The sequence below is a fragment of the Cannabis sativa genome, chromosome 1, assembly GCF_029168945.1.
Source record: "Cannabis sativa cultivar Pink pepper isolate KNU-18-1 chromosome 1, ASM2916894v1, whole genome shotgun sequence".
NCBI classification, from domain to species: domain Eukaryota; kingdom Viridiplantae; phylum Streptophyta; class Magnoliopsida; order Rosales; family Cannabaceae; genus Cannabis; species Cannabis sativa.
Genome location: NC_083601.1, coordinates 23640659 through 23657585, shown reverse-complemented (window position 1 = coordinate 23657585; position 16927 = coordinate 23640659). Strand labels below are relative to the sequence as shown.

The following is a 16927-nucleotide window of genomic DNA, read 5'->3' as shown; positions in this document are numbered from 1 at the left end:
TACCATTTTCCTTTAATTTTTTACATTTGTACCACATGCACACACAATAAATGCTTTCTTGACACGTGAGATTGATGTACCACATCAATCTTTCTATATATCATTTCCCTCTATTTTATTTCTCTTCTTTTTTCCTTTTACTTTTCATTTCTTTTCAATTTTGTTTTTTTTTTTTAAATATTAACCTCCATAGCTAAACACTTCCCCCTCCACGATCCCAACTCGATTTCCCTCTTCTTTTTGTTCTTCAATTTTTTTTCAACTCCCATTACCGAATCTCATAACTGTTTTCTCTCTTTTTATTTTTCTCTTAATCCATATATAAATATGGCTGTAACTCGTCCTTCCCCTGTTCAGAAGAAAAATTCTAAAATGAAGTTGAGGAAGATGACTCTGATTTTGCTCCTCCATCGTCGAAACGTGGGTGAGCTCCTCCAAAGAAGAAATCAAAAGTGGTTGCCCAGAAAAAAATTCATCGAGATGATGCTCAAAAAATGATCAAGATGGAGCTGGTCTTCGATCTCAGGTTTGTTTTCGGTTTCTTTTTCGTTTCCCCCCTTTTTGAAATTTTTTTCGTATTTGACATTATTGTGTTTTGTGTTTATCGATTTTACTATTTTAGGTTTTTCATTTTAACATTTCTTTTAGTTTTGTTTAGTTTTTTAGGGCTTCTATTTTTTAGTTTAATTTATTTGTTCTTTTTATGAGTTTTTCATTTTCGTTTGTTTAGTCTTAATTTCTGTTTTTTTTTTTGTTTTTTTTTTCTATTTTTGCTTTTTCAGATGTTTTATTATTTTTCATTTCAGTTTCTTCATTTAATTATTTCTCATTTTGTAATAGTTTTTTCATAGTTTTTTAATAGTGTAAACACCTTCTGTATGTATTTTTTTTTTAATATGTTTTTTGTCTAGTTGTTTCTTGTCCATTTTTATATCATCAATGGATAACAATGAGATTTATCATGGATGTTGATGTTCAAAGAGTTTTTCCTGTATTTTAGTTTGTATACAGTTGTTTTGTAGTTTTATTATAGTTTTGATACTTGCGTATGTTATTTCATTATAAAACTAATATGCAACTATTTGCACAAAACTTACTATGTATAACTGCTATTTCTTGGTCCCCGTCAAATTAAATTCATGCATAATATATAAACTATCATAAAACGATAATGCAACTATAAGGCAACCAAAACAAAAAATAAACAGACTTATACGTAACTGGTTGTACCTTAATTCGAATTTGCTCTTCATATTGTGTTTTAAAAAAATATATTCCACATTGGAAACCAGTAATCAATCAAAATGCAACTGTATATAACGTAGATCTATTATTCATGAGATTTTTTTAAAAAAAAATTCACAGCATATTGTTTTGGATTCAGTGGGAACTCCAGATCTGTTTGTTACAGATCTACATTTCATGAATCTGGATTTCGATATTAGGGGGAGTTGGTTTGATCGAATAAAACAGAAAACAAATGTGTAATTTTAGTTTCTTCATAGTTTTTTTGATTTTTTTTTTTGTCATTTTCTGTTTAGATCATTGCAGGTCTTCTTTTCCAGTTGATTTCGCCAGAATTAATGGTTGTATTTTCCTCGTTTTGGTTTCATTTTGGTTGTTTTGCCGTTTTGAAACGATCGAGGTATGTTCACCTTCAACGTTCGCTCTGTACAGCTGAAGGCTTAGTGTATGTGGTATTTTTGTAAATATTTGTATGTGGACTGTATAAATATTTAATGGGCCGGCCCATGTAATTTTTTTTTCCTTTTTTGTATTTTTCTGTTTTTTTCCCTAATTAAAAATAAAAATTAATAAAATTTTTAACTATTAATATCATTTTATATTAAAAATAAAAATATATTATTAAATATTATTATATTATATATAAAATTTTAATTGTATACAAGTAGTCCTATAATAAGAGTATGCATCTTAACCGCAAGATTTAAAATCAATGGTCAAAAAAAATTCCCTACCGGTAGAAAACTTTTGTTAGGTCCTACCATTATAGTATAACTTTATGGCACGTTTACAATACAATATTTAAAATCGGAATAAATTAATAGAGAAATGTAACGGAATAAATAAAAAATAATCGGAATCAATATTTGTAATAAAAATTTGTTGGAAATGGAATAGTTGTGATTTATCTTATTTACTTTATTAGGAAACGTAATCGGAATGCTTAAATTAATTAAATTTCCCTTTTAAGTTAAACTATATTATATGATAATTATTTTGTAAGATATATTTTAAAGGATAAAATTGTCATTATATATTTTATATTAAAAAATAAAATAAAAATAATTAAAATTACTCTTAATGGCATTCCTTACAAAATTAGTAGAGGAAGTTCTCTTTTTCTTTTCTCCTTTATTTAATTAAGTTCTCCATTTTCTAATTTTAATAATGTAAGTTCTCCCTTTTTTTTCTTTATTTAATTAAGTTTTTTCTTTTTTATATTATATGGTAGTTATTTTATAAGATATATTTTGAGTACATTCTCATTGTGCTTGGAGTTTAACTCAAGCACATCCACTTGGATAATTGAATATTGTTTTTAAGTTTTCTTAAAGAGTAATTATCACATTTCTCTCTTTATACACGTCAGAATATTTTAATATATTGTATTAAGAATTTTGTGAAAACAATAAATAAAAATAAAGAGAAGTACTATTATTCATAGAACTCAAACAATTAAATATTGAGTTTTTTAATTTTTACATGCAATTTTTTTTTTTTTTTTTTTGCATTTATACAAAAATATGTAGAATAACTAACCAAGCAACTTAAAGGGTAATCTAAATTCACATTGCAACTCACTCACCAACCACCGAATAACCCAAATCATGAAAATGAAAAAATAAAATAAAAATAAAAAAATAATATATAAAATAATTTCCCAAAATATTTCTTTTTTACTTTCAGAAACTAAATTTCCAAACAAATTAAAACTCAGGGGCATATATAATAACTAAATAAATAATAAAATAAAAAACTTTGAAAGTTTTAATACAAACTCAAATATTAAATTAAAGAAAAAATATTATATTCTATGATTTATCTAATAGAAAAACCAATGATTGTGTTGTTATATGAATATTATTTTGCCATAAACAAGCTAAGTCAGTTCTGTAAGGCTTCTACTTCTGATCAGTGGTATGCTTGCAAATGGGTTCTAAGATACCTTGTTGGTACAACTCATTATGGTATCAGCTTTACACCAACTCAAAATTTAGATATCCAAGGATCTATAGATGCTGATTGGGCCAACTCTATTGATGATCGTCGTTCAACCTCAGGCTACTACATATTTTTTAGAAGCAATTTAGTTAGCTTGTCTTCAAAGAAACAATAGGTTGTGGCTAGATTAAGTACAGAGTTTGGATACCATTCTTTGGCTCTAATTTTTTCAGAAATCTTGTGGTACTTAGTACTTACAGAGTTTAAATCCTGTTTTCTATGCTCGGATGAAGCACATAGAGATTGACCTCGAGTTTGTGCGAGACCAAGTCTTTGCCAACTCTCGGGACATTAGTTATGTGCCATCCAACCTCCGAATAACAGACTTACTTACCAAGCTTCTTGCCATCTCTCAAACTCAATGCAACTTGTTTGCTTCCAAATTTTGAGGGGAAATGTTAATGATACACAAGAGGCTTCCCCAAGTAGTTAAAAATTAACTTGTTAGTTTTGTAAAGCTGTCATTACATCTGACTAACTATTCTTGTAACTGTTTCGTCTACTTCATTCATCTCAGTATAAATAAACAAAGTCATCACTGATTATGTAGAGCTAACTATTCATTCAATTCATTGTGTTATTTTCATTTCATTTCACCATTGTTTCTTAAAAGCTCACTTTTCTTTGTTGTGCTCTAACAATCTACTTATAGAACTTCATGATCATAAAGTTGCAAACAAAACATTCAAATCTTATGCCATTGAATCCTGCACCAATTGCCAATGCTAATAACTCTTTCTTGCTGCGCTCTTTTCCTCCTGGATTTTGAGTCATCATAAGCACATCCCCTTGGGAGATGCATCTATCAACAGAACTAGTCTCCGGTACAGTTGGAAGAATAGCCTCCATAACTGTAACATTTCCGTTGTCGGGAATAGCTTTGTAACAATTCTTCAATAGTTTCAAGCAGTATTCATCACTCCAGTCATGAAGTATCAACTAAATTATCAACATTAGTATACATCAGTCACAGAAGTACTATCAAGAAAAAGTGTCTGCAAGTTAATTGGGAAACTCAAAACTGACCTTCATTAAAATGGCATCCCCAGTTGGAACACTTTCAAACATATCTCCACCCACATGTTCAACCCCTGCAACATTTACAAGCTTCTTCATTTTTAGTCTACACCAAATGCTTAGTGAAAATATATGACATGACTTTCATAAATAGAAAACCATTTATGTAAATACCTGGATAAGAGGGTGCATGTTCTACAACATGAGGCAAGTCAAAATTAATACCCTTAATATGAGGGTATTTGGAAGTGATTTGGTTTAGGGTCCCTCCTAAACCACCCCCAACATCTACTACTTTCCCAAGGTTCTCAAAACCATTGTAAGCCTCTAGGATCTTCTTCATAACCACAGTAGTCATGTTGTGCATTGCTTTGTTAAAGACCTGGTTGAATTTTTGGTCCAATCTTGGATACTCAAAAGCATGCATTCCATGGACTCTGTTAAAGGGTATTCCCCCTTCAAGAATTGCACCTTTCAGCTGGGACCTGCTCATTCATTAAAGGCATACAAGTTTACACTAAAATTATGTTGATTAATTGTTTGTAAATTAACTCTTAAACTCTTTAAGAATCTAATTGGTTTTTAAAGGCTTTGGGTTCAATCAATCAAATACTTGAACTAAACAACATAACAATATATCTCCATGTAGTTAATTATAAAAGATCAAATAAATAAAGACTGACCAGCTATCCAAGAAGACCTTATCTTGCAACAAAGACATCAAGGGACCCAATGAAACACCATCTTCATTAGTAACAAATAACTTGGATACACCATTAAGACTGTACACCCTTAGATCTTCATTCTCCAGAGAACATGCAAGCACAGAGTGGCTGGCCAGCATTCTGAGGATGCGATCTAACATTCCAGGCGCATCAGGATTGCTGGTAGGCATCTGCGCCACGATGTCCTGCGCAGAGAGCTTAGCTGCATCACCAGCTTTGGCTAAGATATCAAAAACTCCAAGCTCAATGGCAGATTGCAAGGACATGGAGAGCACACTTGAGTTCACAAGCTGTGCTGCGTATGCAAAGTTCTCTTCTTCTTGTTTCCTTTCATCGCTAACAATTTGTGGAGAGCTTTCCAATTCTTCTGAGGGAGGAGCCATGAGAGAGTACCTGCTTTCTTTTTGGTGCTTGAGATCGAATTTGTGTATGTGACAGTTGTAAGTAATTGAGTGATTATTATGACAACACCGTGACAATGACCTTTAATTCCATCCTTTTTTTGATGTGACTGTGACTACAGTATTCTTAATCATCTATTTGTAGCTAATCCAAATTAGCTAAAGAAGCACATTAACAAAGCCAAAAAATTTGTCCCATTTTTACCTATACAAGCCAATTAAAACACTCCACCTCAATTTGGAGGTAAAATCAGGTTTTACTCAAATGTGTTTATTAATAATATAATAAAAAGTGTGTATGTTATTTTTCCTTTACTAATCTCATGAATTGTTTAAAAAACTTAACCACATTTTAAAATTTACATGATGTAGTAATTTAGGCGTTTGGTTGGGAGGAATGAAAATATAGGAATAGGAATGGAAATGGGAATAGGAATAGAAATGGAATAAAATTTAAAATGCATAAAAAAATTGATAAAAAAATAATTAAATATTATTTCTTGTTACATTGGAATGGTCATTTCTTTCTTTTTAAAATGGAATAGTCATTCCACCAAAATGGTAGAAAGAGCATTCCATTGGAATGCCATTCCAATACTTTAAAATGCAACCAAACAAAGGAATGGAATGAAAATTGTTTCATTTCCATTCCATTCCATTTCAATACCTCCAACCAAACGCCACCTTAATTTATAACGAATATCATTATGAAAAAACTATTCCGACATATTTTTCAAAAATAGAGGTTAAGAAAGATGTAATAAGATGTCATAATTAGTAATTAAGGTGGCGTTTAGTTGGAGGTAATGAAATAAAATATAATGGAAAAGAAATAATCTTCATTTCATTGTTTGATTGCATATTTAAGTATTAGAATAATATTTTAATATAACGGTCTTTCTACTATTTTAGTAGATTAACTATTTTATTTTAAAAAAGAAAAAAAGACTATTTCAATGAATGAAAAGAAAAATTAATAACTAATTTTTTGTATGTATTTTAAATTTTATTCCACTCCATTTATATTCCTATTATTCTTTTCAAATGCTGTAATAAGAAACATATTTCCGGTTAAGAAACATGTAATATGCTGTAATTAGTAATTAGTTTGAACCTAAAAGTACCACATCGCCTGGCTCCTTTCCAACATTGGTTCTTGTTTTTGAATGTCGGTGGTGATGAATACGTAAATACGTAAATACATTTCTTCAGATTTCTAGTTTTAGTTCTTGCTTAAATCTTTTCTATTGTTATTAGAATCTTGTTGTACATCATTCATTTGATACGTTGAAGTATATGTACAAAATCTTCAGTATCATGGGAACATATGGTGTGATTAGGACTTTCCTTGCATTATTAGTAAGCTTTCTAACAATGGTTGCTTGATGTTCACACAGAAATTTTTGTTAAGAATAAATCATTACAATAAGAAAATGATGGATAAATCATTAAGAAAATTAAGTTCTAATACTGGTAAATTAAAACGGTTTTAAATAGTGTTTCGAATCATATAACAAAACTAGACAAACATCAACCAATAGATAAGTAAAAGAGAAACAACAAAAAATTCTACATTAAAAGATGGTAATTTAAGTTGAAAGACAAAACCAGTAATATGTCTCCTTCAATCCTTCAACAATATCCAAAACTTAAACTGATCTGAAACAAGGCTAACAACCAAAGATAGAATTTTTTGAAAGCTCAAAACAAAATTTTAAAAACTCAATAACAAATGTTTATGCATTGGCCTTTTTCAACTTAGCGAGCTCTTGCTTGACAAGTCCAGATTTCTGCAAACACAAAAATAACATTTTAGAAGGTATAAACTTAAATAATATATAATACAATAGCAAAACTAAACTTTCTGATAAGAACCAGCTGTATAAGAAGAAGAGACAGAACGTAAATGGCACAAACCTTAATCTTGGCCAACATAAGCTTGAACCGATCGAAGTCATTGAGGGCTGCCCTTCTCTTCTGGACAATCAATTTTCTTCCCCAAGAGCTGTTCTCCCACTTCTTCTTTACATCTGCCCAATTTAGACACAAGAAAGTGTTAAACCAAAAGATCTAAGATATGAATCCACATTACAACAAATCACTTTTCAAAAAAATGAACACCTACCAGCAGCTTCCATGGCCGCAAGAAGTTCCTTCTTCTTAGGGACCCTCTTGATGTCAATCTTGATATCAGTGAGGGAAAGCCTCTTGAAGTTCATCTGTGACCTCACCATGTCGGGAGAATCCACAAGAGCCTGTACAGACACAAAAAACGAAGGATTAACCTCCTCACGCACACCTCACAAAAACAAGGGAGATAAAAAAATCAATGTAGGCCAAAAGATTAGCATTTTCAATCAAAACAAAATTAGTTCAGTAATTTTCAATGTTTAACACAAAACAATAACATAAGTTATCAAAGCCAAATTGGTCTAGAGGAGATTGAGCTAACACTGAAAATAGAATACTACAAAATCCACTAAAACATCTCAGAATGTCCATACTATGTTCAATCACTGGTACCAAATTAATAATTTCGAATTTATTAATAAAAAAAAATCATCAGAATACCAATAAAAATAATATCTTTATCCTTTAGCAGTAAATCGAAACGAATAATTAGTTTCATACCACAGTGAGTGTATCTAAAGTTACTCAATTTTTTTGATTCAAAGTTAGAAAATCCATAACCACACTATTAGATCAAAGCAAAGACTCCATCATTTTACTAATCGCCAACTACAGCAACAAAACTAACAATAATACAAAAAACCTAAAAGAACATTTCTCTTTCAGGGTAATGAAGCCCTAAGAAAACTATATCAAAGTAAAATCAAAACCAGAAAAAGAAAAGATTAAGAAAAAACATACCCGGTTCTGATCAATGACGTCGACGATAACAACAAGCTGGCCATAGTCCTTTCCGTAGTTGACAAGAGCCACTCTTCCGATCTCCACGTACCTCTTGAACGGCTGCAAAATTAAACAAAGAAAGAAAAATACCAAGATATGAGCAATTAGAACGATAAATATGTTATTCTGAAGATCAATTCAAGCTTAGAAGAGAAAACGCTCACCATTTTCGATGAGTGGTGTGTGTGAAGGTGAGAGGTGTAAGAGGCGGAAGCAAGAGGACGAAGACACGAATATAAAGTGTTAAGGGATTAGGGTTTTTCTAAAGAGCTTCTTTTATAGTCTACCAGTTCGGATCAAACTTATATTTAGGGTTCTACTGAAATGGAGAGAAATGTTTGGGCTTCTCTTTTATGGGCCTTTGTTTCGAATCAGATAACCACACGACATTATTTATTGTTTTGGGTTTGGCGGGTTTTTATATTTTTTTTTGCAAAAATATATGTTTTTTTTTCAAAAATGTTATTTTATAGGAAAACTTTTAAAAAAAAATTAATCAGGTATCCTTATGGTGAACAAAGGGGTAATCAGTTACTATAAAGGGTAATCAAGTATCTTATGCTATTTTTCTCATATTTTTTAATTTTTTTCTAAAATTTTCCCACAAAATAAGTTTTTTGAGAAAAAATTATATTTTTTACAAACTTATAATTTCAAACCCATTAAAATAAAAATTCTCCAAAAATTTTATGAGCCATTTGAGAGTAAAATATAGGGTATTTTTTGTTAGAAATAATTGGGGTCACAATTGTATATATAAAATGTGTGTTGGGTCATCAAATAAATAAGTCAAATTTATGTGGTCTATTTTGGAATAAAGTTTATGACTTAAGGGCATGATTGTTATGATTTTAATATGTGGATACCAATTAGACAATTTCTAATTTGATGAGGGGCCAAATTGGAAATAGTCAAAAATGATTAATTTAAACAGGTATTGGTCCCCATTTTTTGCATCGCTTCATATTGTATTCTTGAATCCCCATCATCAAGAGAGCAAAAGTTTATAGAGAAAGGTTTTGATGCAAATTGGAAGATCATACCAATTAAAGGTCATTACAAAATCGATTCTATGGACTCCGGTACGCTTCCGCTATTCTTTAATCTCATTGTTTGATTCTCTTGAATTAATTAGGGCTAAATTAAGTTTTACAGTATTCTTAACATTTTTTTCTAAATGTGGGGTTTTACTTTTTTTTCTTAAGCAAAAATAATAAAAATATGGGTAAATATCATTTTACACCCTGTATTTTGTAAAAGTTATACATTGCACTATTTGTTTTGTTAAAGGGATAATTAGATAAGGCACTATATTTTGTAAAAAAAATATATTTTTATGTTTAAAGATTTTTTATTTTATATTTTTACGTTTTTCATAGAAACAACACGAAAACAACAAAAAAAATTACAAAAAGTAACATAAAAATAACATCAAAACAAAAACAAATAATAACATCCAGATAACAAAAAATCAACAATAAATTAACAAGAGTACAACATAAAAAAACCGTATTTTTTGTAAATAAAATCAAAAAAATCGTAAAATGTTCAAAATTCTGTAAAACTGCATTTTTGTAATTTTTTAGTTGTTTTTGTGTATTTGTGAAATAATCATTTTGTTAAATGACAAATAGAGCCTATATTTTCCAAATAGTACAAATAGGACATTGAACTAATTTTTTGTCAAAATAAAACTTAATAATAATTTTCTCTGGAGGTGTTATGACAGAACTGATTAAATTTTCTACATTTGTTCGTGTTAGGCTCGACTGATTAGTGAAATTTCGTTAACCCTTCTCATTATGATCAAAATTAGATCAAACGAGTATGTATCGCTATTGCAAAAAACTTGAATACGATTAAGGATTTTAAAGGGGAATTAGCATACTTATAATTAGGGGTATTCATAAAATAGTCGATCCACTCCAATTCGCACGATCCAATCCAATCCAATCTGCAAAGTGCGGATATCCGCACGTACGGATTGGATTAAAAAATTCAAAATCCATACTTGTACAGATTGGATGTTGATTGACATGTAAAAGTAATCGATCCAATCTAATTTACAGCACACATATTTATAAAAAAATTCAAAAAATTATATATACAAATAATATTTTAATATAAAGAAAATAGTAATTTAAAAGTCTAATACATATAATACGATTATATTTCAAAACTTAATAGATCAAATGTATATTCTATTCTTATATATAATTTTTTTTATATACAATTTAAAATAAAATTAAACATTTATTTATACATACAATTTTTTTTTCTTCTTTCGAATTTATTATTTGTTATTTTATTTATTTTAATTTGTTGTTGGAGACATAAAATAATAATAATTTAATTTATTTGTTGCTAGTTATGTGAAAAAAAAATATTTTTTTCATAAATATTTAAAAGTAATCAATCCAAAATAATCAATCCAATTCGAACTTTTGCGGATTAGATTGGATTGGATTTGAGCTATTGTGCAGATTGGATTGGATTCATAAAATAAAATCTATACTTAGTGCGAATCGGATACACTATGAGCAAAATATTACAGATTAGATTTGATGAACATCCTTGTAATGCGATATTTGTGTGAAAATAATATATATCAAGTATTATGAATACTATTTATTTAGAAAAATTTAACAGAATAGTTAAGTGAATAATAAAATAATTTAAATAAATTAAAATAAAAACCACTGTTAAAGCTAACCGAAAAAAATAAAAAAGATCGTTAAACCAAAAATTGTCATTAGATAGTCATTTTTAATATATAAACATATAAATCAATTTATTATTATAAATAATCCAGTTTAACAGACCATTAAGTGGTGAACGGTTCAGATTAACCAGACCACCCAAAACGGTCTCGCCAATTACAGTCTACAACAGTTCGAATTATTGCAGTCCGAATTTAAACTGCAATTTGATAATTTCTATGAACATCACTAATAGTCATAAATAGTATAAACAACTGTACAAAAGAACTCATCTTTACTGTGTTTTGATTCTATTAAATTTTTTTATTGTTTTTCTTGTAGAATCCCGATCTGGTCATATATTAAGCTTATTGGTTGGACATACCATATGTTTATGAATATTGCTAAAAGGTACTTGATACATAACTTTTACTACAAGCGTACGCGTACAGCGTTGTTATAGCAAAGTTTTGATACTAAAAAGGTTGTCGAACCCACAGGGATTGATTATTAAATTTTATTAATTATTATACTTTTTAATTTTATACTTTAATTAGATAACCCAAAGTACATTATAATTAAGAATCAAATAATAGAATAAATAGAAAAATAAACAAACAAACAACGATTTTTAATCACCAAGTAAAAACCTAGAGCATTGATTTTCCTATTTCGAACTATAAATATCTCAATTTACTGATTATCCCAATTTATCGTATAATTTATAGTTTCAAGAATCCTAATGTAATCTATTAACCTTTCTGGAGTGATGATAGATTTAACTTAAATTAACAAACAAGATATCTCTATTCAATGTTAATCAATTAAGCACTCATAAAGCAATATGATTCTCTTTAAATGAAACTCATAGAATTAGTGGAATTTCTCAATCTCACACTTTTCCTATGTCATGCAATTCTAAGTCCGATTTTAGATTACCTCTCTCAAGTGTAAAACCTAAAATCTCTATACTAATTAATAGTGATCAAGCATTAAGAAGATAATAATTAGCAAGAAATTGCATAAACAAGAACAAATATGGAAATAATCTAAAAACTTAATTCATAATCTAAAATCGTTCCATCAACACTCTAGAATGAGTGTTTAGTGTTAGATAAATTAAACAACCCAAGATACAAAATTGTATATAATATAGAACACAATATGATAGATAATAATTCGGTTTACGTACATGATTGATCCATAGCAATTACCACAATTTGATAATGCAATATTATCAACTAAGTCTTCCTCCCTAGGCCTCTAAATCAGAAGCAGTTTTAATTTCTATCTGATTATCAAAAGTATACAATTGTGATGAGACTATGTATTTATAGAGTTAGGGAGTGGACTTAGCTACATAACTCTAGTTGGATCGGACCTGCTCATCAAAGGCTTCAGTTAACTAGAAAAGCCCACACTTCTGCTTCACCTAGACTTTACACACAGATGCTAAGCCCATCAACTATTGATCACAAACAATATTGGTTAACACAGCAAAAAACTATCTAATCAACCCAAGTTTTAATAAAATCAATAAAAGTTAATGTAAGCCCAAATAAAAAGTCTAACATTCTCCCACTTGGGTAACTTAATTTTAATACATGTATATTATATATCAAAATAATTTTATTTGAAAACGACTTAAACATCAGGAAAGTATTTGTGGCCACTTTAAAAATGATAGTTTTTTGATAGCATCTCAACATACTGGTCCAATTTAGCATTTGATATTGAACTATGACAATCATATTATTTTTAAATCAACAAAAGACATTCATAATAATAAATACTAAAGTATTAAATCGACATGGTCAATAAGTCTAGTAGTGCGGTAAGAAATTATGTTCAACATGTGATCAATTTAAAATAACATAATATCCTTATCAGTTCTCAATTTCACTGATACCGTGATGCTTAATAAATAAGCCAATGAAACTAACCATACACTACTTAATAAATAAGTCAGTGTCACTAAATATGCATAAAAGAAAATTAAGCCTACAAATATCATTGTCATTAAGCAAATAAACTTAAAAGACAATAATCACAACAAGATATGAACTACATGCTTTCAATTTAATTATTCTCGAGAATATAACAAAGCATAATTGAAAGCATAAACATCCAATAATCAAAAAATTATTGGCCCACATATCAAACCAAGTAGTTCATAACATCAATAAGAAAATTATATATAAATGTAATCTCAAACGATAGAATAAGAAACTCCCATCAACCCAAAAGAACAAAAGATTATAAAATACTCATACCAACAACATATTTATTAGACAATAAGGCACTTAATCCTATGGTTAGAGGATCTGCAAACATCGACTTGGTCTTGCAATATTCTATCACAATGTCTCTTTTCTTCACCAAGTCTTTAACAGTGAGATACTTTATTTCCATATATTTTTTTTTTTGAAGATTTTATTTCCATATTTTTGAATGCACTACTAATCTCATTATTCATTGAAAAGAAAATAGCAGTATTATTATCACAATAGATTAGTATAGGAGAGGAAATAAAATAAACTATTCGTATCTCTAAAATCAAATTTTTTAACCACAAAGCTTGCAAAGATACCCCATAACATGCGACAAACTCAACATACATAGTAGATGATGTGATTAAAGTCTATTAAATACTTTTAAAAAATAGTTGCACTAGCCAAAGTAAAAATATAACGAGAAGCTGACTTTAAATCATCTACACAACCACTAAAATCTGATATGAATAACCAAGAACTCGGAGATTGTTGACATGCTTATACACAAGCATAAAACTATTTGCTCTTTGCAAATATCTCATGACTTTCTTGGCTGCAACCCAATGATCATGGTCAGGATCATATAAATATCTCCCAAGAACATTGACTTTGAAAATAATAGTGCTAACTTGAGCACATATCAAAATCCATACTACACTTGCATATGGGATATTTTTCATTGCTTTTTTTTCCAAGTCGTCCTTAGGACGTTGTTGCTTAGTAAATTTGTTCCCTTTCAGAATAGGAACAATACCAGCCTTACATAAATTTATGTTGAATCTTTTGCGGACACGATTAATGTAAGCTTCTTGAGATAAGCCAAGAAATTTTTTTATTCTTATCACGATGAATTTCAATCTCCAAAATAAAAGATGCCTTTCCAAGATTCTTTACATCAAAGTTGGTAGACAGAAAAATTTTGGTCTCATTTAGTAATGACAAATCACTGTTGGCAAGTAAAACTTGATCCTCATAATTAAAGAACAAGAAAAATATGACGACTCCCGTTGATCTTCATATAAATGCACTGGTCAAACTTGTTCTCTACGAAACAAAACGATGTCACAACCTTATCAAACTTCAAGTACTACTGGAGAGATGCCTGTTTGAGACCAAAAACGGATCATTTCAATTTGCAAACCAAATTTTAATTTTCATTTTCCTTGAAGCCTTTAGGTTGAGACATATAGGCTTTCTCTCTTAATTCCCATTAAGAAAAAGTAGTTTTAACATCCATTTGATGTAGCTCTTAATCAAAATGCTCAACCAAAGCCATAATAATTCTGAATGAATCTTAAGTGTAAACAGGCAAGAAAGTTTCATCAATACTGTAACGCCCTAAATAATTAGGCACGCTATCCAAAATGCTTATGAAACCCTAATCCCCTAATCGGGATTACTAATTAAAATAGCGCAGAATTTAAACTTTTGTATTAAATAGACTGAAAATAAACTTATAATATATTTAAACTTTTCAAAATAGTTGGGATCCCAAAAATATTTACAAACTTATTACAAGTTCTTTCTTACTAGCCGACCTAAGCAGCAAAACAGAATACAAAAGTCAACACCGTTAGACCCATAACCCGCTCGTCCGTGGCATGAACATGTACATTCTTCGCCCTGCTCCTGAAACTCATGGTGATCGGCCCTAATGCCTTACCCTTTCCGCACGGTAGAGCACCCGTGAGCCAAAGCCCAAGAAGACAAGTATAAATCATAACAAATATATTATGCTCATTCACACATGTCTGTATAGCACAGACCTGATCATTATTTCATCATGCCCATTTATGTCTACGTGGCGTAGACCTATGTGTTGCGCTCACACATCTAATTAAATCTACATGACGTAGATCCACGTGTTAGTCTCACACGTCTAAATACATTAAGGCCTTAGAAGTGGTTCATCTCGGTTATGAGTACCGAGTCCAACCTGATTATGCCTTGAGCACATAATCCCTAAATCTCATTTCAATTAACATGGCATGGCATTTATACACATATATCACTAGGGTAATAACCCTAGGGTACTAGACCGTTCCTATTAGGGTAATAACCCTAATCCCGGTTACTTAAACATTCATGCATATCATTCTCAATATAAGCGCCACTGCGCATACTCTACGTGCTAATCACTGTCTTACCTGTTGTCCCGCAATAGTAGAGATTCCAAATCCCCAGGTGCTCCTGACTAGGTGCCGGTAATCCTAGTCACACACAATCCGGGATTTTCACAAATAGGGTTAACCCCTGATTTCACATTCATAAAATAAATTCAGCAAGAACTTCAAATCAAAATCAGTAGAAACACTACCTCAAATCCAAGCTCAAAACCCACAACTTCAAAGCTTAATCCAAGCCCCAAATTTTAAGCAATTTCCACCAAATCAAATGGAAAAATCAAAGAGGGATAAAGAGAAAGAGAGGGTTCGGGTAAGGGGGTATCAAAACCAGAAAATCATTTTCCTTTTCCTTAAAAATTGCTTTCTTTTATTATATGTAAATTAAGGGTCAAAATGACCATCTTGCCCCTAGAGCCAAATAACACCTCCAAACTCATACAATGCATAAATGTCAATTCACACACACATAAATCCAAATAAATATTCAGATTATTCACCACTAATTAAAATGCCAAATATTTCAATCCAAATTGCATTTCGGGCCCGAACCCCGTTCGGCCCGAAATACCCGGTTGTGACTATACCGCGCCAACCTGTCAGAACACACCTGAAAAAGACAACACATGCATATTATATAATAATATAGTTCCACAAGCACGTTAATAAAGTAAGTTCACTATTTTACCCTTCTCGGGTCAATATTACTAAAATGCCCCTGGCTCACCAACGGGGTCTTAACATAGCATAACTCATATAAATTCTCATATATTAAATTATATAATAATATAATTTCCTCAATTATACATAATTATCTAGTTAGGGTTTTTGCTAATGCATTTCTTAATTCCGGGTATTACAAATACCTTCTCTTTGAGTAAAGTCTTTTACGACTAAACATGTTTTATACCTTTCAATTTATCCCTTAATCCTTTTTAGTTCTTGAAATCCACTTACAATCTATTGGTTTAAAACCATCAAGTAATAGAACTAACTCCCATACATCATTTTTCTCTATAAACTCAATCTCGTCATCCATTTCTTTTCTCCATTTTGAAGAATGTGGACTATTGAGTGTTTTACTATAAGTGAGAGGATCCACAAAATGACCAATATCATATTCTTCTTTTACAAGGTAAACACAATTATCATCACACCTTGTTGATTTCTTTTATCCTTGCGATATTTTTAGAGGAGGTGCTTCTAGAATAACTTCTATTTGTTTATCATTATTTTGAATGACATCTTCCACAACTGGAATTTTACCGATAATAGGACCCTCATCAACAATAAAACCTTTTCAATAATAGGTCTTTCATCAATAAAAGGTCGTTCATTAGTAATAGGATCCTCGTCATCTTTGATACCAGGAGCAATATATTCATCAGCAATGGGAGCAATATCAACTGGAGTAGGAATAAGACTGTTATTATTATTATCATCTCTTAAGAAAGTCAGGAATAAAAATTCCCTTAGATGAACCCCGTTTCAAGATATGTCGAAGGAATATTTTCAGCAACATAAAATTCT

At 30.2% G+C, this 16927-nt stretch overlaps 2 protein-coding genes across 2 annotated transcripts; both read right to left on the bottom strand.

Moving 5' to 3' along the window:
- Window positions 1–3730: 3730 nt before the first annotated feature.
- LOC115706437 (cathecol O-methyltransferase 1-like) lies at window positions 3731–5534 on the bottom strand. Its single transcript, XM_030634088.2, has 4 exons — window positions 4947–5534; window positions 4438–4748; window positions 4273–4337; window positions 3731–4185 (listed from the first exon to the last, which is right to left on the bottom strand). Exons 1-4 carry the CDS (start codon window positions 5369–5371, stop codon window positions 3889–3891), a joined length of 1098 nt encoding a protein of 365 aa, XP_030489948.2. The 5' UTR covers window positions 5372–5534; the 3' UTR covers window positions 3731–3888.
- Window positions 5535–6935: 1401 nt separating this feature from the next.
- LOC115706442 (large ribosomal subunit protein eL14y) lies at window positions 6936–8627 on the bottom strand. Its single transcript, XM_030634094.2, has 5 exons — window positions 8467–8627; window positions 8261–8362; window positions 7515–7644; window positions 7307–7419; window positions 6936–7179 (listed from the first exon to the last, which is right to left on the bottom strand). Exons 1-5 carry the CDS (start codon window positions 8467–8469, stop codon window positions 7126–7128), a joined length of 402 nt encoding a protein of 133 aa, XP_030489954.1. The 5' UTR covers window positions 8470–8627; the 3' UTR covers window positions 6936–7125.
- Window positions 8628–16927: the final 8300 nt, after the last annotated feature.

Excerpts from the sequence above, each read along its gene's own strand:
- LOC115706442 (XM_030634094.2), bottom strand. Across the intron at positions 7,420-7,514 it reads TGCGGCCATGGAAGCTGCTG|ATGTAAAGAAGAAGTGGGAG; the intron begins GTAGGTGTTCAT and ends TAAATTGGGCAG. Across the intron at positions 7,180-7,306 it reads TTATGTTGGCCAAGATTAAG|AAATCTGGACTTGTCAAGCA; the intron begins GTTTGTGCCATT and ends TTGTGTTTGCAG.
- LOC115706437 (XM_030634088.2), bottom strand. The coding sequence starts at position 5,371 with ATGGCTCCTCCCTCAGAAGAATTGGAAAGCTCTCCACAAATTGTTAGC. Across the intron at positions 4,749-4,946 it reads AAGGTCTTCTTGGATAGCTG|GTCCCAGCTGAAAGGTGCAA; the intron begins GTCAGTCTTTAT and ends ATGAATGAGCAG. Across the intron at positions 4,338-4,437 it reads ACATGCACCCTCTTATCCAG|GGGTTGAACATGTGGGTGGA; the intron begins GTATTTACATAA and ends TAAATGTTGCAG.